Raw genomic sequence first — 22196 nt, forward strand, 5'->3', positions numbered from 1 at the left:
ACCTGCAGGTCTCCAGTGTGAGAAAATTAACGCTAGCATGTGCAAAAAAGGTAAAAAGACACCAAGATTACCATTCAACAATCATCACTCCTACAGATCTGTTGATGTTTTACAGCTGGTGACAAGACACTTGTATTTATATATGTTATAATAATGATTTGATTAAATGTCTCCATACTATTGTGATATGCAACTGTTTAGATTTTTGCTTTACAAATCAATGCAGTCCGTTATCTTGCAGTAACAGCCTGCTGATGGCTGAGCTTAATGTTGACACATTGACACAATTAAAAAAAGAAAAAAAAAAATCATAAAACTTACTCAATATGCTCCCCAGAGGATCTCTGTTAAGTTGAGTCAGACATGAACTTTGCTTTAGTTCCACCCATTAGATCTATGCAGATTAATTTTCTTTGCGTGTGTGTGTGTGTGTTGGGGCTGCAACTAATAACTATTTGCATTGTCGAATAACCCGTCAAACATTTTTTCGATTAATCAATTAGATGTTTGGTCTATAAAATGTCACAAAACTGTTGATTGGTGTTTCCCAAAGCCCAGAATGATGTCCTCAAATGCTCTGTTTTGTCAACAGCCCAAAGATATTACGTTTACTCTCATAAAAAGGAGTGAAGACACATGAAAATATTCATATTTAAGAAGCTGGAATCAGAGAATTTTTTTATTACTCATTACAATTTATCAATTATCAAATAAGGTAATGATTAAACTAACAGTAGACAACATCAAATAACCAATAAATCATTTCAGCTCTAGTGTTTGTTTGTATGTGAATAAACATGTTCTTCATTTGCACACATTTGGCATGCACGTTGGCCACTGTCATGTTTCCGAACTGATATTCGATTGTGTGTGTGTCACTGCTTAGAGAAGCTGTGACTCTGTTTGCACCACCTGGAGCAAATCTGCATCTGCTTGTGTGTGTTTGTGCCTCTATATGCAAAACTGCCATCTCTATCTTTTGTGTCATTTGAACATCTGAACGCCACTTTAAATGAAATCATCAACTTGGTCCACTTGAAAACTCACCCATGGCAGAATTGCCGTAACATTTGCTGTTTATATTCATTGTCCCAAAAGAATAATAAAACTTAGTGATGTTACCACACACTAACATTTGCACTGCACACATGGAATTGCATAATGCAACAGGCTGATTTCCACAACTTTTGCAAAGTACATGGATCCTCCCAAGAGCAGTACCCTGAAGCTGAACGTTTAAAATTGATGGTTTGTTGTCCATTTTACCCAAAACAATCATGGATTATTATGGGATTTAACTATACCACTGTCATGTATTGTATCACGGCCACCTTTAGGGATCCACAGCTGTGCTTTTGTATACTGATGTGTCGAAAACTAACCTCTCTCAACCCCAACTGTCCACTTTAGAAGAAGCAGTTTAGAGAAGTAAAGGAGTGTTATGAATAATGATATACAGATTACACATTGTAGGTGTGGAGCCACCAAATATGACCATGAATTCCCTGCACATATGTCAACAGCAGGACTAGCTAAAACACGTTGGTTTCTGCTAGGTACAAAGTCCTGATTTAGCTCTGGCTGTTTATTTGGCAATGGGATTATGAACATTTAGCTTTGTCTCTAAAGAAAAAAAATCTTTTTCACCACATTTTTACAAATGTACTAAAACGGAGCATCAAAAGTTGACTTATTTAATCGATACAGCTGTCATGTGTGATCATATTTGAATGAACGAGTATGGAAAAAACACACAATAGCCATGCCTCAAGTTCAGGGTCAGCCCAGTTTATACAGCTGTGTCATCAGTGATTTTATCAAGACACCTCGAGCAGGTGACAGACACGGACACACAGGCCGGTTTGTTTGTGCCGTCCAGGCCTGTGTTTTTTCACGAGCCCAGGATGTGATGCTGAATGAGAGGAGGCGTGTTGAAGCTTGACTGTGCTGATGCCTCATTCACAGGGTTTCCCTGGGAGGTCTGACACTCACAAACAAGCCCATTCAATACCAGAGGACATGCTTGACAGACGTGATCACAGACTACCAGGAAATAACAGGCCTGTTGTCATTGTGCCACTTGTTATGTTTCATTATATGATCTTGTGGAGATTCAGCAGTGCAAACAAACAGAAAACAAGTAAGCACTGTGATAAATAATACTGCATGCTATACTGTTGTGCTAAACAGTGCCTTGGTTATGCCATCACTTGATGATGAAGTGATGTGTGTGTGTTTTGCCTCACATCTGATATAAATGCACAGGATAGCCTGACACAGTGGAATACAAAAGCTAAAATCTGCTTGATTAGGTTTTAGCTGAACTTTAACTTTGAAATGAAAAGGGGAAACGAAAGGCCAGTAGAGTCCTGTTGCTGCTTCTTCTGTAAAAATACTTCAAATACTTCTGTGCTTATGAGAGAAAAAGATAGACTGTCAGAGAGAGACCTAAAAGAGAGAGTTTGAAGAATGGTGGAAATACATCTCTTCTTTCTAATAAGAAATCAAAAAATGAAAATAATAATCGTAATATCATCAGCAGTCGAACAGCTGAACAAAGGAATATCCAAAATTCCCTACATTCCTCTGCACTTTGTTCCAGCTGGCACGACTTTTACCAGAAACATTTCAGTCACTTCTACATATTTTTTCCACCCAATCAATTAAAATCCCTTCAGGCCAATCCTGGATCAACTGCAGCACTGAGCAGGTGGGAGCAGCCCAGAGAAGAAACCAAGCCAAAGCACTGGTAGAAATTTAACTTTCCTTTGAGGTTCTGAGAAGGTGGAGGATTAGCAGAAATGCCTACAGTGGTATGTTAGCAGCTGCTGGGCAGCAGTATGGCCCCTGGGGGAAACAAACAAGTTTTAAAAGAGGCCCCTCTGCTCAGTCACACTTTGAGACAACACCCAATTATTTTAAGAAACAAGAGCAACAATTCAATGCTTCAGTGAACACTCCCAGAACTCTACTAGCTGCAGTTTACTAGCTAGCTGTACAGTCAAATGTACAGGCTGAAACATGCCCAACACACCCTCCACTGCAAGTCAAAACACACTCTTAACGGTCTGAATATTCAGTGCACAAAATATTTCAAGGTCCTCTCCGGCACTTTTAGAGGAACTCAGTGACAGCTCTGCCGTGCTGTAAAGAGAATACTATAGACACTACAAAGAGAAATACCAGAAATTTGGAGAGCAGGTGTGACAGACCTGCTTTTCCTCTCAGTTTGCCAACATTTCACTCCACGCTCTTACCTCTATGCCTAAGGTTGTCTCCGCTCAAATAATTTCCATTCTGCTGTGTATGTCCCATGAGTAGCCAGACAGACTCCGCTCTATCAGTGTGGCTTCAAAAGGCCCACCTTAATGCCACGCCCAAGCTGTGACATCAGAAATCTATCCCCTCTACCTAAATCCTGTCTGCCCCCTTGCTGCGTGTCTGAAAGCTCCAGCGCACAGTAGTGTGTGAGAGGCACTACCCCTGCGGTCATGAGCAGAAAGGTAAGCAGCTTTGCCTCCCTGTGCAGACATGAACCTGTGGGTGGGGCCAGTGGAGCGAGAGTGCACTGAAAGGAACTGCAGCATGCACTCACTTTGGTAGATCAGGGACTCAGACAAAGACTGCAGTAAATATGCTGAACTATCATGATGTGTTTTAATCATGAATGACAGTTGTAATCACGCTGGTGATGATGTGATTATCAGCGTGAAACAAGGGGAGTCAGGGGAACTCAAGGACATGGAATTCTTCCCCCTCCCTAATTTAATCAGGCACTCCTCCTGTGTTTGCTTTTTGTCACAAAAAAACACTGGCAACTTTCCAAAACCACACCTTACTCCTGCACAACTGCTTCATCCAAAAACCATGCTAGAATACTTGTCAGTTGAGCAGAACAACGATGTGACAAACACATATTTCCTTACAGTAAGCAGCCCTGTCTGTATAAACAGTGGCACCAATCCAGCACGCCCACCGAGCCCCACCCTATTTTTTTTTTGTTTTTTTTTTAATAAAAAGAAATTGAACAGGAGGCGAAAACGATCTAAAGATCTTAGGCTAACAGCTGGTCTGTAGAAGCAGTCAGACTTCGATAGAGCATTGATGGTTATGGTAGAGTGTATCAGAGAAAGAGAAAATAAAAACGCAAAAGCCGGAGTGTAGTCCCAAAAAAGAAAAAAGAAGAAGATAAAATTTGAAAACTTGCACTTTGCACCCCAGATGTCCCTCTCCCCAGCAAAGTTTTCCAGCTCCTCCTGGGGGACCCTGAGGCGTTCCCAGGCCAGACGAAATATGTAATCTCTCCAGCGTGTTCTGGTAGGAGGCGCCCAAGAAGCATCCTGATCAGATTCCTGAACCACCTCAACTTATCCCTTTCAACACGAAGGAGCAGCGGCTCTACTCAGAGCTCCCTCCAGGTGACCCTATTTCTAAGGCTGAGCCCAGCCAACCCACGGAGGGAACTTATTTAGGCCGATTGTATCCACAATCTCATTCTTTCGGTCACAATGAATATAAAAAGGTAATGACTACATATTTTTTGTGGGGTTGGGTCTAGGGGAAGTTTGCCTAAGGTGCTAAATGTGCTAGGTCCATGACTGCATGTAAAACAATGAGGAACCTCACAATGGGATTATGATGATTTCCTCATTTTTTCTCAGACATAAGGTTGACAAGGTGGCTGCCCCAGCCTGTGGAATGGCTTGCTGGAGGGTGTGTGAGTGTGTATGAATGTCTTTTAAATAAAACTTAAAATACACCTTTAAGCCTGGCTCTGATCTCGAGTGTTCTTACCCATCCTTCACTATTACTGGTCTTTACTACTCTTAGCTTTATGACACTATATTCTCTTTTCTTTTAATTATTCCTTGTCACATTTTAACTGTTATGTTCAGCACTTGGTGTTGCATTTTATGTGTGACTTGTGCTATATAAATAAAGTTACATTGATTGATTGATAAAATTCTTCAATAATTACACAGTATTTCAGACTAAAAGCTTTAAAGGTCCAGTATGTAGAATTTAAGTGGGATTTATACTTGTGCATCAGCTATATGCAGAGCCTAAGCCATTGTGAGCAATTATACTTGTGTGTGGTGTGTGTCTGTGTCATGAAGTGCTGTAAAATTTAGTTAATTCAGAACAAGCATGGCGTCATAGAGACAATTTCAAACACAAATCGACTTCACTATAACTCGCAGCATTCACAGACAAAGCATTTGTCTTTTGCTGGACACATTTTCCCCACAAACACAACATGCTAATGTTTTAGCACAAGCCTATGGCATTTTACATTGTATAAATTAGCCTTGCGGCTAGCGGACTTTTCCTCTACTTAAATGAAGCCAGGGACAACAGCGACATTTAACAAGTTAACGTTACAAAATTTAGCTCCATTATAACTCACAAGATTCTCTGATAACAACTTTTTTAGGGGCCGATCACACCTACAGGTGGCCTTAGAAATTCGGACGCTTCAAAGACGCCTGAAATGCCTTTTCAATGAGTGCTCCTTACGAGGAGCACCTGTAGAGTGGGAGTGGGGGTGCATGTGCAACCGGGCGATCAAAACATTGAAAATGGACCCAAGACGGAGCTATGGTGCTACTGGCGCCTGATGCCCAAAAGTTTCAGTTTTTCATTCATTTCAATGCCAGAAAAAGAACGCGTGGCTAAAAAGACGCCAGAAAGACGCTCGTCATAAAAAATGCTTGAAAACCAGTCAGACACGCCGTATCATAGATAATCAATTGTTTTACTGGCATCTCGTTTCTAGCGCTCCTTGTAGGTGTGATCGCCCCCTTATACTAAACATGTTTGCCAAACAAACACACAACATGGTTATGTTATTAGCACAAGCCTATGGCATTTTACATTGTATAAATTAGCCTAGCTGAGATTTCCTCTGCTCATATGCTGTTTTGTGGAGGCTTTATTGTCAATTATCAAAGTTGTCAATTTTTGTCAATTTATAGTTTCTTATCTGTGAAATTAAAGTAAATAAAAGCTCCTTTTCCACAGAGGGAAAAGGTTTCAGCTTACAAAAATAGGCAGGAAGTCAGCATCGCCGCAACGTGTAGTCTCATTTCTGGGGAGGCGCACATCAGACTACAAAATAGGGTACAGGATCAATTTGACGTGGAAGTATAAATCCCGCATTAATGGCATCTAGCAGTGAGGATACAGAACTCCTGTGCACCAAGCATGTAGGAGAACTGCGGTGGTTGGCACAAAAACATGTACGGTTCTGTCTAAAGCCAGTGTTTGATTTGATTTTCTGGGCTACTGTAGAAACAACATGGAGGAGGACACACTTCATATGTAGATATAAACAGCTCGTTGCAAGGTAACACAATGATTCTTATTTTCAGGGAGTTACAAACTTATGATTACAGTTTTGATTATCATATACCCTTTCCGCCAATAGATGCCCCTTAAATCTACACTCTGGACCTTGAACTCAAAGGCATATGTGTGAAAAGCTGTGACTAACAGTATTGTGAAGTCAAGAAACACATTCATGAAAGCAGTCAGCATAGTTGTTAGTAAAAGCTGTCAAAAGAGGCTGTCAGCACCTTGCACTTAACAGGTCCAGCCAGAAAAAGCACCGCCTTTGGAAGTTTTTCTCATGTTGTCATTGTTGAATTAATCAACACTTCACAATAGATTAAAATCAAATAGCTTTCAGTGTAAAACAGCAAACTGCACACCGTCTGCTGCGGAGGCAATAACTTTAACTTTTCCATTGTGAAATAAGTGCTCATTGCCAGTCTGTTATCAGTAGCCCTACACTTTCACTTAAGAATGTGCAGCCCATTCTACAAACACCACCACACAAGATAAGGAGGTGGAGTGGTGAATGGAGATGTGAGTGTGTAGGAGCAGGCCGGAGAGGGGTGGAGTTGAGGAGTCATAGAAGGAGGAAGGGTGGCGGTGGGGGTGGGGGTGGGGGGTCGTCCCTGAGGAAAGACAAAACACAGGGCCAGAGCCACAGCTGGTAATTTGGTGAGAGGTCACTCACAGTAAACACAAGCTTTTTAAAGAGGGTCTGGAAAGGCCATTACTTCATAAGCAGTGTAGGATGGAAGGAGATTAGGGGGAAATAAGAGCACAGGGACCCTATGAGAACTTCCCACTTCCTATGTGTATCGTTTATTATTGCGGGCAAAACACAAACTTTTTTCCCACAGAACAGGCCTGGTTACACTCAAACTCTCTAAGGGCGTCTTTCACATCATTACGTTGAATTCTGATAAACATTTAAGGACCAACCTTGTGACATTATTGGCTTTTCAATGCAGCGTGTAATATCCGTTTGTCATGATTCTCCTCATTTTCACTCAGTATTATGACTCCCTGTGGTGCCTGCTCTTGTATTACATGTTGTACAGTGCCTTATACTGTACTGCAGCAGAGCCAGAGTAAGCTAGGTCTGCCGGCCAGTTAGGTAATGAGATTTGAACGAGATTTGAGATAATACGGGGTGATCTCTCAGTTCCCTATACAATGCCCTCGAACACCAGATGTCATTTCGACTCAGTGAGCTAGGGTCTGCTATGGTACATTACCCTCACCTTATCTCAAAGCAGCTCAAATATTTTGACTCTGAACGCTGCACTGAAACAAACTGATGGCTCTGCGCAGAAAAGATAAGGTAATTATCAACTCTAACTTCTGGTGACTTGACCAAATGTGTAGTGTTTTTTAAAGGAGATCAACATTTAGATGAAATATCTCGGTGAGACAGAAAGCTCCCCCTTGAGTCATAATTATAACTATGACACTGCGTCCTTTCATCTGAAACAATGCAGCATTGTCTGCAGCGGGGCATCTTTCAAAAGGCACAGCAGCATGCTTTCCCTCTTTTGCTTATCACATGAACTGAGGTTTCTGAAGTGAAACACAAACTGGGATTCTGCACTAAAACAGGCACATTCAGTAACTTATTTCTTTGCTAATACAGTGCTGAAGGAATAAGTCCTAAAACCCAGAAATGAGTTTCGCATCTCTGCGCCTCTGGGTCCCTTGTCTGGAAATCAATGGGTTTTTGGTTAGGTGACTGAAATAAGGTCTGTAGTTAACACAAGCTTAAGAGATTTTCAAGTTTAATTCTACAACATAAGTAGGTAAATACCCCACTCATGAGTGTGCAGTTTTACATGTCTTAAATAAGGCAGTTGCAAGTGGCTAAATGAGACTACAGAATCCGATCACCCAAACACAGCTTTACAGCCTCGATGTGGTGATAGCGAAGTCGTGTGACCGTAGTGCAGCATGTTTATAGCATAATGTTAGCTTTTTACTTCTGGCAATTGCATTTATTTTTAAAGAAATCATGAATGTGGTGTTCATTTGTAGAGATTATCTTGCAGAACCAAACATATCAGTAGCACAAACTTTTGTTAGCCAAAGATACCCCTTTTTCCACCAATTCATGACAGGTTCCATTCCGGTTGCCTCCCATAATTTTGAGCCGTTTCAACCAAAAATAAATTGGTTTGGAACCTGAAAAGTTGGTTCCCAGCTGGAACCAAAAAATAGCAGGTTTCCTTGACCTACAGTGCAAACCATGACGACATCAGCGGGCGTGACATATTCTACAGTTGTGGAAGAGAGGATTGAGTCTTAAGCCCAGTTCAGACCAAACATTTGCAACGAGACAAAACCCTTTCAGAGCGCTGCAGAGAAAAATTGCAGCGGTGTGAACTGGCTGTCTGAGCTTGACTCAAACTGGCTGATTGTGTCACCTACATCTAAGCTGGTCAAAACACCGGTAGCTGGTTTTAGAGCGTAAAGCACCTGTTTCTACAGCCAATTGGCAAGTAGTGAAGTCTGCTGGTCAAGAGGCGTGTTCGCATGTTGCGGCAGATGCTCCATCCCAACCAAGTCCTCTGCTTCTATCCTCACAGTGTGCCGGTGTCAGAAGGTGGGACGCTGCTACTGCTCACTGTATTCTCACTGACTGATTAATTGGATTAATTAGTAAGTAAAGAGAGTTGTTGCATAGAGATGATACACCGTCTCTTGTAGTTGCACTGGCATGAACTGGCAGGTTTTTAGAGCATTACAGAACGTCACATTGCAAGTAGTTGCCTGTTTCAACTCAGTTCGTCGCGAATCTTTGGTCTGAACTGGGCATTTCGCAAAATAGTCTTCAGCGCCATCTTATCATTATTAGTTGGTCCATGCTTGTTCTTTCTGATTAAAACAAATGTCTGTAACAATAGAACAAAAGTTTGCAGGTAATCAATGTTATCTGCAATCTTGCTATTACTGATTATTTAAGTTGTACATTGTACAGCGAGTTCTGTTGATGGCACATCCTTGATTATAATGGCTCCACTCCAATCTGGTTGAGGCGTGGGCTGGTTCGCTGGCCAGCACCAAGGTTCCAAGAAACCTGACTGGAAGCAGTTCAAGAACAAGAGGTACTATGGTGGAAAAGAGGTATGATCTGTTTCTGTAATAATCCAAAATCCAATGGAATAACCCCACTGGCTTTTTATCAAGGGAACCAGGGCAATACCAAGCTCCAGGTTGGCCTACAAAAATCATCAACCGTGCACTACTTTATAGTGCAAACAAAATATTCAGTGTTGCACAATCCCCAACTTCATTTCACGTAAATGTCACTTGGGTTACAGCTAGTCTCATCACAACAGTCCTGATCTTTTAATGTCATGACCTTTCCTTCAACTCTCTGCCTGAAAAAACCTGAGTGGCCAAAATTTACTAATAAAAAGTTTTATGTACTTCTGTTCCTCTACCCAACATGAACTAAATTCTAGAGTTCAATTTTAACAATAATCAGCACCTCCGAGGCATATGAGCTACATAATGAAAAACAACTGGAGTAGAGACAAAGTGATCAGAGTTCCAATACGAAGTAGCTCTGCATGCTTTTCTTACTAATGCTCTCTGTTGAGTATCCTCACTGAAACAGCTGGTTGCTATTTGTTTGTGTCGTGCCGTGGTTCATTAGCTTGCTACACTGTATGTTAGGTGATGATAAGGCTCAGTATATCACTTCATTACCAGTCTGATTCATGGCTGAATTATGAGACAATGGGCCCCTGGGCACAGACATGCAGAAGGCCCCACCACCTCTCCTGCATAGCAGCAAGACACACACTTTACAGTTGTTAAGCCTTTTTGTTGTTGTTTTGGATCTCTTTGTTACGCATTTCTTTGCGGTTTTGTATCTTTATGTAGGTTTTTTTTGTGTCTGTGGTTGTTTTGCCCCTTTTTATAGTCATGTTAAGTCTCTTTGTAGTTGCCTTACGTGTCTCTGAAGTCATTTTGTGTCTCTTTGTAGTCATTTTGAGTGTGTTTGTAGTTCTTTTTCTTCTCTTTGTGGTCATATTGTGAGTCTTTGTAATCATTTTAATCTCTTTTTCAGCCATTTTGAACCTCTTTGTATTAATTTTGTGTCTCTGTGATTTTTTTTTGCCCATTTTCATAGTCATTTTGAGTCTCTGTGTCTCTTTGCATCTTTTTGTTGTCGTTTTATGTCTCTTTGTTGCTATAGCCCATTCAATAATCCAACCATGGTATGATATTACACATAAACTAGAGCTATCATAAGACTCACATGTACAAACATCTGGGTGGAGACAACAGTATGAACATATGCACAGTGATAGTGCCATCTAGAGAGCCATCTCAAGGTGTGCAATTTTGTATTTCCCATTTTATACTTTTATATCTTGTGGTCTCAATATTGGTTTAAGCTTGGATTTATGATATACCATTGACTGGATAACTGCTAGACAGCTTGTCAAGGTCTTGTTAAACTGACCTGTTGTAAGTGGTCAAGCAATACCAGTCATGACTGGCTAGGCCTTTTCTATACATATCTCATCTAAACAAGACAAACACTGATAATAAAGGTCAAGCAAATCAAAGCAATTTGTTCCTTTGTCACATAAAATGTCTGAATGTTATTGGAGATAAGTATAAGTTCCTATTGACAGCACACAAAGGGCTAATTCATGTTAGGTCATTCTGAATGTTACACAGGCTGAGAGTGGGAGGCATCCAACTGTTATGCCCTGGAAGAGTGCATAACAGAAACAAAGAGGGCCCAAGGCTCCAGTTCAGGCAGGATCTGTGCAACAAATCTATTCAAACAGGCTGCTGTGCACAACATCAATATTATATTAACATATAATCATGACTACTTTAGAGCTCAAAAGAAAAATTAGCTATAATAACCAATAAACTGTGTCTCATAATATTCACAACTGTCCAGTGAGAAGTATTCACTGGTATTTACGGTCAATGCGTTGGCTTCAGTGTGGTAACAAAGGCAGCCCATTCTTCCCTGTCCCCTGGATGTTAGCCATATTGTCTGTTTTAGCCCTGTGAGGCAGAAAGCATCCATGAGATAAAACATCCCAGTATACAAAGACACACCAGCTCATTGCCAGGCCAAGCTTGCTGGGTATTAATGCTGATTTTCCTCTTGCTTTATTGCATCTAGTGGGTGGATATCTTTGAATGACATCCTTTATCTTGCTTTTGGAGCACAGAGGATCTGAGTGGGCTCTCTGAGGGCAGAATGCTGTAGACCAAATGATATATTTTCCTGAATGAAGAAAGCCTTGTTGTCTCTTGAGGATCATTTTGAGGAGAAAATGCTGTTTTGTGCTTTAGAGTTCTCTGAGGACTTGTGATCTGTCTATTTTGTCTTCAGTATCGACAGACTAGAAGCCTGAAGAAATGTTAAAGTTATACTTGGTAAATTTTATGAAAATAACATTGTTGTATTTGCTAAAACTGTCACTACAGCCACAAAACAGTACGAGTGTTAAGCTTAAATGTTTTCAGAAACATAATAGTGTACTGTTTAGCTGTAAAATGACAAACGTTTACCACTATGTTGGAAACTGCTGAGAGAAGCACCAAGCACTGCCCACCAGACAAGCAAATTTTCTCATTTTACAGCTAAACAGTACACTAAAATGTGTTTCTGAAAACATCTGAGGTGAGAAATGGGCAATGCAGTAACAGCATCTTGATTCATATTTGATCAGTGCTGCCTAGTTTGACAGTTCGACCACAGTTCACCAGCAGTGACTGACATGATTGACAGCTGTGTTAGAGACTCCTCCGATTTGTTGTTTTCATTTAGGTGCAGTAAAGCCATTAAAACCAGTTTGAGAGGGCAGATGAATATGTTTTTTTTTTTTTCACAGATCATCTGTACTGCTGTGTGGATATAATGACAGCTGATTAAATTATTTTTATTAAAGATACCAACTGTAGCTTTAAGACACAACAAAAACAAGTGACTGTCACTATGTCTCAACTGGCCATGCCCACATGCTTCAAGTGTCTACGTTTCACCAGCCATAATTTTCATCTGTAGACTCATGAGCAGCTGTGCCCTTGGACTGCCTGCATATCTGGAAACAGCTGTGGGGATTCACAATACCTTAACTAATTCCACATTTTGCCCTGAGGAAAGTCAGCCATGTGAGATCATGGTTTAAGGTGTGTCCAATTAGCAGGGCAAGCTCCAAGCAAAGCGCTGTTATACAGAGTATGAATGAACTGATATGGCTCTTTACAAAAAAATGTACACTTGAGGAGACAAAAATGCACCAGATATGATTACACAATTCATTATTTCGATTGTTGATTAAAACAATATTGACAAGAAACCCTTTTTTTTTAAAAATTTTGTTAAGACTACATTATGTTAAATACTGTACCCTATGTCTTATGTGCGCTAGCGGCATCTCTGCTTGGAAAATTGCCAGCCCAGTGATTCTGGCACATTCAGTATTTGGATAACAAATGTAGCATAGCTTCTGGGGTCACATGAAATCTTCACATATGACTGAATTTGAAAAAGTGAGAGGCAGCAAGTTTGTTGGCTCTAAATATAAGAAGCCACAAATAAGACAGGGAACATGTGCACACCCCAGCAGCTTATGGAAGAGTGCGGTTTACTTTTCCAAATAATAGTCAAACCACAGAGAGATTTAGGTTGTCTGCTGCTCTCCACTGCCAGGGAGTGTGGCTCTGCTCCCAGATTACACAATGCTTATGAAATATGAACACAAGTCACACCAAGAAAGTGGTTTTTTTTCTTTCTTTTTTAGTAAACTGCATGCAACATGCCTGTATGCTATTTTTACAAACGGGAACCTACAGTGTGCAGGGCAGGACTGGAAACTTTGCATGGCTATTATGGAATACTGGATTGGAAACTATCATATGTTCAAATTCTCCATCTCACCTCTAATTTAAATCTCAAAAACTCGGCAGATCTCCTCTGAATGCCAGAGGAGTGAGTAGTGACTCTGTAAAAAAGCTCTGGAAACTCACTCCCACCTTTTTTTTTTTTTTTTTAATGATTCCATCCACTGGAATACAAGCAGCTGACATCATCTCTGAGTCCCTGAACCAAAACTGATTCCATCATGTCATATACTCACAGCTCTTTTTACAGTGATTCTCTTTGACTATTGGACATGACGAATCTTTATTTTATAGAATATCAGTTTCAAGCCCGGTGAACTCAAGATTTCCACAACAAAGAAAAAAAAATGACCACCAGGCTCATCACAGGCAGAGACAGAGGAGGCAGAATGTTTTGCCTGCAAAATACTTCCCATGACCTCTACATATGGTCAAGGCAATTTCTCAGTAAAACCCTGAGAGCAGGAAATGAGGAGAGTTCAAAGGTTGAAACGTCTGCAACAACTGTGACTTCGCTCAGATGCACTGAGTGAAAGGAATGCTATTTGAAAGTTGCATTATTTTTACAAAGGTGGCTTTGTACTCATGCAGATTGGTCAGAAAACAGCTGTTTGCCTGCGCACAACTGTTGTTGCCAGCAGTCATAGGTGGAAGAATTTTGGTGGCATTATATAATGTGCACAAATAACAAGCAAGGCCTTTCTATTTGTCATCCTTTATCTGTTTTATAATTCTATTTTCCAAACAATAATATCAGCACCATGGAGGTTTGGCTCAGTTAAAAATAAATGATGCCTAATATTCTAAAAGGCTACTGGACACACAGTCCTCTGAAGTCTTGTAGATAAAAAGATATGACAACTGGTAATCCGAATGACAGTTCTACATACCTCAGAGCAGAGCTGCGTGGATGGGGCTGGGATCCATGATCATCCATGACTAAACTCATTGGTTTAACACAATCCCTCGGACTGGTCAAACACAAACAGAAAGCACAATTCATTTTGAGTAACTTTTTACATGCTAAATAACGTCAAAACTTACTAGGCTACAGTTTAACCTGCTGCTTTCAAGTGATGCAAACTGGCAAATACTGAAATATGGGCGAATCCCACATGAGGTCATCAGTTTTTCAGTCATATGAACCGTTTTTTCCTCCTTTTCCACTGGAAATAACGCAAACGATTCAAAGTATTTACTGAACATGTCTTACCATGAATGCAGTTGGTTTTCGACGCAGTTGTCAACTTCCATCAGTCTCCAAAAAGGTAAAGTTAATTGTAGACTGCTACAAACGGGTTTAGTTTGGATAAATGATCCATAATTCCGCTCTCAAGTTCCGTGTTTTGCGGCTTTTACGCAAACCATTCCAGTGTGGTGAAATAATTCCCCCCCCCCCCCGCCTCTTAAAACACAAAGTCTGGCATATCTAAATCATTTTGCCCCCGACACCGTGGACAAGTCTGCCAACTTTTCTCTGCACATCCAAAACACTGCATCGCAACATTGAGCTGGAAAAGTGGGGCGTCTCTCGGATCCAGTTTACCTTCCCTCCAGGATCCTGATGAAGCCTTTGGCACAACGGTGTCGCGTCCAAGTTCACATTCTGGCAGGAACACATTAAGTAAAGGCCCAGCTGAAGCGTGCAGAGGAAAAAAAACACCAGTAAATCCACTCATTTGTTTAGAAATAAGCCGTATCTAAACACATCAGCGTTGTTGTTATTGTGGACTTCCTTCTGCTTTATTTGTCTACAGTGACATCTTGTGGCTGAACATGGAAACGCGCTTTTCCCATTCAGTGTGATACAAATAATTCAGAATCATAAATATCTAAACAGGCTGTTCATTCCAAAAGGAAAACAACAAATAAACACATCCACGTATAATATATGGCCAAAAGTATGTGGACACCTTCACATTATATGATAGCCAGATAGTTTAATTTCATCAGCAGTCCCTGGGCAAGCAAATCTACAAAAACATTATGGCTTAAAATGTTATAAATGCAGCAGGGATACAGAGAATAAACACTGCATCATACAAAAACACTTTCCATGTAAAAACATCACATCATATAAAAAGAGAAACAGAATATTCACATGATTGGTTATGTTTTAGCCATGAGCTAAACTGTGGTTTAAAAATACATAGAGTCCCAAATACTGTCTAGTTGTCTGATGGTGCTTGGTGTTGTGGCCCAATAGTCTGCAGCTCTAATGGTGAAAGCTGACCGGTTAAATTCACTGTGGACCTTTGCTGTATTACCCAGCTGCCTCTGGTAGATGCTCTTGTTAGCCTGAGGTTATCTGAGCACAGTGAATCACCCTGTCAGTGTGGGAGGAGCAAGATTGTGGGTAATTTTGTACAATATGCAGGAGTCTGCAAGATAGACACAATTATCAAAGGTCAGAGGGTTGTGCTTTGTAATTATGTGACAGTGGCGATACCTCACAGGCTTTTGTCCGAGATTTTGAGAGGTCCTTTGCATAAACTGTGTACAGGCCTTAGAATATTTTTTCCTGCTCAGGACCAAGTGGTATTACAATATGACAGGTGGGAAAATCACAGCGTAAATGTACAAAATAAAGGGTAACTTCAGTATTTTTCAACCTGGACCTTATTTTCCCATGTTGTTGGTTTTTTTGTATGTCCATTTAAAGTTCTTGTTTTGTCCCTGACATGCTGAGAATAATATTTTAAGTATCTGAGAACATTATGGAAAGGAGCCTACAGAGATAGATCTGTCTGTTAAAGAGTAAGATCCTTTTTGTTTAACCAGAAACTGCCCCACAATCGCTATTGCCAAACCCACCAGACTCCATTTTAATATATGTCATTTTAGCGTGTATAGAGCCAGTATATTCTTTACATCTAACTGGGTAAATTTAGGGTTTATTTCAACCAAACCAGAGTTGGTGATTGTTGGAGCAGTGGAAAGATGAACCACGACAGTTTATGTGAGCTTTATTTTGTGTCTGTCAACTTTGAAGAAAGCATGTTTTACAATGATAAATCAACTGTTTATTTAAATGGAGTCTGGTGAGTTTGGCCATAGCGATGTTTAGGCTCTTTGTAAAGGATCTCACTCTTAAGCAAAAGGTTTATCTTTGTAGGGTCCTTTCCATGATGTTGTCAGACACTTAAAATAACAATCTGAGCCTGTCAGTGGCAAAAACAAGCACTTTAAGTGGACGTACACTGATGGTGCTCAATTGCCCATTAGCATTGCATTGTTGCCTGGCTGTAGCCCTCTTGCTCAATAGTGGATTAATTTCAAAAAATGTTCCCATTAGTGACTTAAACACAGAAACATGGGAACGTGGACTGAAAAATACAGAAGCTACCATTTAACAATGTGATTGTTGTACATCTTGTTCCACACTTTGAAATCTGACTGCAGCAGTTTGCTCCTGTTTTGCCTCAAGAACATTAATGACATTGGGCAATAAGGCCTGGTTTATAGTCAACGTGCAGTTTATCTCAAAGGTGTTGTTGACAGGATTGAAGTAAGGGCACTGTGCAAGGCTGATCAAGTTCTCCCACATCAAACTACTACTACTACTACAAACTACAGGACTACAGCCCAAACCATAAAAAAGAGCACCGCATCAAGTACATAGAAGGTAGGTGGTGTGTCCGCATACATATTCTTTACATCTAAGTTTTGTTTCTAAAGAAAAAAAGTTAAGGAATTAAATATTTGTTGGATCTCATACAGGAGGTACAGTGCCAGTGACATTGGCGTCTGCACAGTAGAACATCTCCACACCGTGTGAACAGTCTTGAGGGTAGAGACCCGTCATCGTCAAACCTGTGATCATGACAAACATGCCGATAAATATCAGGATGGTGGGTATCAAGTTTTCACCCTGGAACCAGCGGCCGGGGGAGAGTTTGAGAAAGCACGCAGATGGAATGATGAAGATCAGAGGTGTGGCGCTCAAAACACCCTGGATGGTAGAAGAGAATGCCATTAAGGTCAAATTAAACACTCATATGTACAAACCAAGATGATATGAGATAAGCTGCAGAATGGCTGAGCTGATATGACTTACATTCAGCTCCAAAACAACTCCCAGACAGTCATAGGCCAAAGATATTGATGTGCAAACAGCAACTATGAGTATTGTTATGGCCACATGTTCAGCTTTTGAAAGATCCCTACTGCAAATGACGTTGGATAACACCTGAGAAGATAAACAAGAGAGAGAAGGTTCTATGCACTTCTGCAAATGGAAAAACTTTTTTTAAATAGCATGGTATTTGCAAGATGACAGAGGGTAACATACACACACCTACAGCTGATACTGTACTGTTTCCCACCGAGCAGCTCTGCTGGAGCAACTGGGTGTAAAGTGCCAAGATTTCTTTTTGCTCAAACCCTCAAAATACCACTTTCCCACACATATGTGACCGTTTAACCGTTAAAATTCTTAGGTTGGCATATGAGAAAGTATCACTTACCTCTCGTGTAACAAAACACTCCAGTGGAAATGTGGTTATTATGCTGAGGCCAAAACAGAAGCGACCAAATGTTGCCAGGTTATCATTTCTGCAGTAGTTCTCAAATATGTCTCCTAAAGAGGCGTTGAAATACGAGACCATAAAAATACATGTGTGATATTGAAAATAAATTAGAGAGTGTAGCTCAGTATCCATCATATCCATACCTTGTGTGTAGCCAGTGAAGGTGGTATAGCCAGCGACAGCAAAGGCAGCACTGATTATTAGTGCAGAGCCGACTGACACGTGGGTGAGCCGGGACCAGTTAGCGAGTGTGGGCTGCTCCAGAGAACCATAGATAAGAAAGCTGTTGTGGTGGCATATAAAAGCTAAAGAGACACAAAGGGGCAGTGCATCAGAGTACCATTTACATACATAATAAAATCACTGAAAAATATCGCTCATAAAAACAGTTTGAAGCAGTTTATTCTTTTGCTTGAATCTAAACTTTCAATTCTTTTTTGTGCTACTTTGTCTGAACCAAGGAGGCTTCTTTCCTCACTGCAGACTGGATTTGATGGTGAATTAATCATGCCCATGCCCTTTAAGACTGAGAGACTGTCAACTACAGCTGACATTGTTGAGGCTATATAGCACTGGATTTTCCCAAGAGCATCTACATCCTCGTCTAAAAGGCTCCTTCGTAGCGGTGGTAGCTATTATCATCATTGAGACACTTGATTCAAAGCCATAATTTTCACCGCAATTTGTGTAAAGGCCTTGGTGGACTAGACTCACAGGGTGCACTTAAGGACAGAGTCTCACTCAGGAGGAGATTCTTTGAGATGCTGCGCACTGATTTACTGTAAATCAGAGCAATGTTTAGAGGGGTGTACTAAACTAATAGCCTCAATTATTGTATTTCAAACTTGATTGCATGTCTTGAACAGACAACACAGCGCATTAAAGCTGCGGGCACTGGCTTTTAGTGATATATTAAAGCTGCCTTCATTGATTTCTGGCCACTAGGGGGCAGAAAAAGACCAAAACAAGCTGACGGACACACAGCTCTGAAATCAAATTGCCTACTTAAAGACAAACTATGCAGGATTTGGCTAAAGTGCCCTCCTGGGAGCCAAAACGCACGCTAAAGTGCCCTTTTTTTTTCTTTTCGCCCCTGCCCTTCAAAAAGTCTGTGCACGCCACTGTAGGTTTGTACCCCCACTACACTCAGGTGAAGTCAGGGCTTTATAAAAAAGTAGCAACCAGGTGCCAGACCTTAAGCAGCAGGCATCCAAGAGACACAGCCCCAAAAGAGGACAAATATAGCGAGGTGAAACGCCAAATGAGAGTGAACCTGGGGTTTTCTTTAACTTTCTCTTTCACTGGTGAGCGTTTTTACAAACAGTAACCAACAATCCTGTATTGAATACCTTTAAAAAACAACTGGAAATAGAGCATTATCATCCTATTGGAAGCACGTTTTCTTGTCTGCTAATGACTGTAACTCCAATATCGACAGGTTTTTTAGGTCTGTTTTGGTCCCCACCAACTTCTGAAAAATAGCTTTAAGCTTGCTAAATGTTTGACTTTCTTCACCAGGTGCTGTGTCAGCCCGTTGGTGCTGGCCATGTAAAAAGTCGTGGTTTGAGCAGAGCTTATCTCCTGCCTACTGCTGCTGCTGCTGGAAACAGGTCTGACAGCAGTGAGTGTTACCCGTACAGTCAATGTAGAGGTTGTAAAACCAAAACGGTGAGCTAAATGCTTGTTATTGGTGTGTCTCTCTCAGGTGTATGATGTTGCATTTGATATTTCTTCTCTCTAAACTTATTCAAGGTAGCTCCACTATCAGCATCATGCAGAAAAACTCACCAAAAGACATCACACCAACTGCCTGAATTGCATTCCACTTTGCAAATGCCCATGCATTCTCTGTAGGGAGGCTGGAGAGTGATATTCATATTCAGTTATTAAAGAACACAGAAAGACATGATTATGTTTGTATAATAGCATTTAAGTGTGTATTCATTAAAAAAAGAACCCCATGGTTCACGCATAGAAACATTTAAATTAAAATCACAAGGGATTAGCATTACATTTGGGGTCCAAAGGTAGCTGCTCTGATGATTACAATGATGAGGATGGTAAATGTCAGCACCATTGACAGGAAGGACACCTGGTAACACACATGGATGTTTTACAGGCATCTTAAAAATCACTAAATGACAATGGCAACTGTGTTTTAATCTCACGTACCTTTCCAAGTTTCTCTATGTTTCGATAAAGCGAGAGCGGCAGAGTGAACACAAGGGTCGATAGCAGGATCACAAAGTGACGCTCTGCAAGTATGTGGTCTGGACCAACTGCAAACAATCCATGAAAACAATTACATAAATCATTTGAATAGATGCACTATACATGTTTAAAATTCGGATTTGTTGCACACGTGGTGCTGTTTGTCTTTTATGTAGAGTGGAATAAAGTACATGCAGCGTACCTCCTGCTATTCTCTGAAATACTTTGGTCAGTGTGTCACCAGTTGTGATGTTGTAGCTAATCATAGCTGAGGAAGAAGGTGAAGTATCATTATATTATTTATATCTGCAGCATTTCTCAGAATGAGCCAAACGTGCACACTTTAAACAACTCACCAATGAAAGGATAAAGGAACTGCAGTCCAGATAAAATCAGAAATCCAGGGAACCCAAATGTGCTTTGCACCAGCGACTGATAACTGTTTGTCCCTGACAGGTTGCCTCCTTTAATCAGTAAGATTATGGAGTAGTCTGTCATCAAATGCAAACATAATTTTAGCAGTCTGCTCTTTAGATAAATTCATTCATGTTCAAAATGACACCTTCAGTATTCTCACCTGTGATGAACCCAACCACTATCAACAGCAGAAGGCCAAAGGGGAGCCCTGCCTGGTTCAATGCATATGGTAAACCTGGTCAAAAATAGATGTATAAACATATTGCATATACATAACTGCAACATTTAACTCAATTGTTTTTAACTGTAAAGCAAAAGTGTTACAATCAGTAAGTCTTGAAAACGCCACGCTGGTTCTATGTTGTTTAACACACTGGATAATGACTCAGGCATTTTTTCAGGATGAAAGCGTTAAAGGGGGGAAAGGGGGGCAACAGGCGCCAGTCATATGACACGGAGGTTTACCACTGCAGGGCTTGAATGGTATCAAAGCTTCTCCTTGTTGCACAAAAATTATTTCATAATTTTACAGGATAATCTCAGGACAAACAATGTGAAGTTTTTTTAGTGCAGTTTATCATCCAAATAAGCGACTGCATGCATTCATTTATTAGGTTTTGTCAGGCATTGTAGGCTACTTGAATTATAAAGTCAGTATTTACCTATTATTCCAGATCCTATGATGGAATTGATGAAATTGAAAGACGCAGATATCATTGAACATCTTGGCTCCACAGCAGCTTTGTGTGTGGAAACTAACGTGGTCCCTTCTTCATTGTTCAGCTGTAAAATAAAAACACAAAGCAGTAAGTGGTAATAATAATATTTACAAAGTCTGTTCCTCCTGTCCTACAGCTATAGCATCACCTACCTGCTGAGCCATTTTGAGCACCTGCTGGTAGTTGGATGTTGTTCCTCTTTGTGTCCTCAGTGTCGGACTGTCACATATTTGCTGTGTGGCTAAACTCAGCGAACTTTACAGGGGGTGGAAAAGTCGCTCAATTTTACTCAAGTAAAGCCTTGTAACATCAACAACAGCGCCCCCGGGGGTTAAATTGGGCCGGAAGCTGGAGCTCCACCCTCTCTCTGTGACGTATAAGTGGCACCCTCGCACCCTTCACACACTCACTTCCCAAACAAATGTAGAGTCAGTTCCTTTTCTTTGATTTTATTAGATATTTGTGGCCATCACGTAGCCGCAGGATCTACACGTGACTCTAAATTGAGAGGGAGGCTGTGCGTAATTTACGCACGTGGTGTCATTAGTTACTTAACCCTTCTGATGTGCTTTTCTGCACAGCCAACAGACTAGCTACAGATTCAGAGTTTATACAGTACAATCATTGGTGACTCAGGATGAGTCCAACACCATCAAATCTTATTGTGTTTTACAATGAGTGGATCATTACAGGGAGTTTTCAGTTTTGCTGCTTATATGTTATAATATTTACCTTGGTGGCATTACTGCAAGCACAAAACCTACCTCATTTAAGTAGATAAATAATATGGCAGCAGATACAAGGCTGAAAAAGAAAACACAACTTATTTTTTTGAAGTTTTGTATAGATAAATGTCTTTGGAATGTAATAGGAGTGAACACTTTCCCCTCAAATTTATTTAAAAAAAGATCCCTTTACCTAAAAATAATAATTAAATTAAGATAAAATGGTATCTGGCTATTTAGCTGGATTCAGTCTGAGGTGTTTGTCTTGACAAATTCCCTGATGAAATGGAGGCAAATAGAATTTAGCTTGTGGGACAGCATTAAAAATGCCATTTAAAGCACATCTTTCCAAAAACAGTTACATTGTTAATCTGGATAATCTACGT

The 22196-nt window shown here is 40.5% G+C and overlaps 2 protein-coding genes across 4 annotated transcripts in view; both read right to left on the minus strand.

Moving 5' to 3' along the window:
- Window positions 1-14889, minus strand: part of cobll1b (cordon-bleu WH2 repeat protein-like 1b) — a 34383-nt gene extending 19494 nt beyond the window's left edge. The window contains exons 1-2 of one of the 3 annotated variants that reach the window (XM_033617992.2): window positions 14423-14889; window positions 14100-14180 (exon numbers count right to left, since the gene is read on the minus strand). In XM_033617992.2, coding sequence (XP_033473883.1) covers window positions 14100-14180; window positions 14423-14463 — 122 coding nt within the window. In that variant the 5' untranslated portion in view covers window positions 14464-14889. Of the gene's footprint in view, window positions 1-3257; window positions 3469-14099; window positions 14181-14422 lie in introns of those variants that run through there. The other 2 variants (XM_033617991.2, XM_033617993.2) reach the window with 2 other exon arrangements.
- A 42-nt stretch (window positions 14890-14931) lies between these two features.
- slc38a11 (solute carrier family 38 member 11) lies at window positions 14932-21374 on the minus strand. Its single transcript, XM_033618042.2, has 12 exons — window positions 21238-21374; window positions 21029-21149; window positions 20527-20601; window positions 20306-20440; window positions 20152-20217; window positions 19911-20017; window positions 19751-19830; window positions 19527-19597; window positions 17882-18043; window positions 17676-17788; window positions 17267-17398; window positions 14932-17161 (listed from the first exon to the last, which is right to left on the minus strand). The coding sequence occupies exons 1-12, from the start codon at window positions 21247-21249 to the stop codon at window positions 16922-16924; spliced, it is 1314 nt and encodes a 437-aa protein (XP_033473933.1). The 5' UTR covers window positions 21250-21374; the 3' UTR covers window positions 14932-16921.
- Window positions 21375-22196: the final 822 nt, after the last annotated feature.

Source organism: Epinephelus lanceolatus, chromosome 14, assembly GCF_041903045.1.
Source record: "Epinephelus lanceolatus isolate andai-2023 chromosome 14, ASM4190304v1, whole genome shotgun sequence".
Lineage (NCBI taxonomy): Eukaryota > Metazoa > Chordata > Actinopteri > Perciformes > Serranidae > Epinephelus > Epinephelus lanceolatus.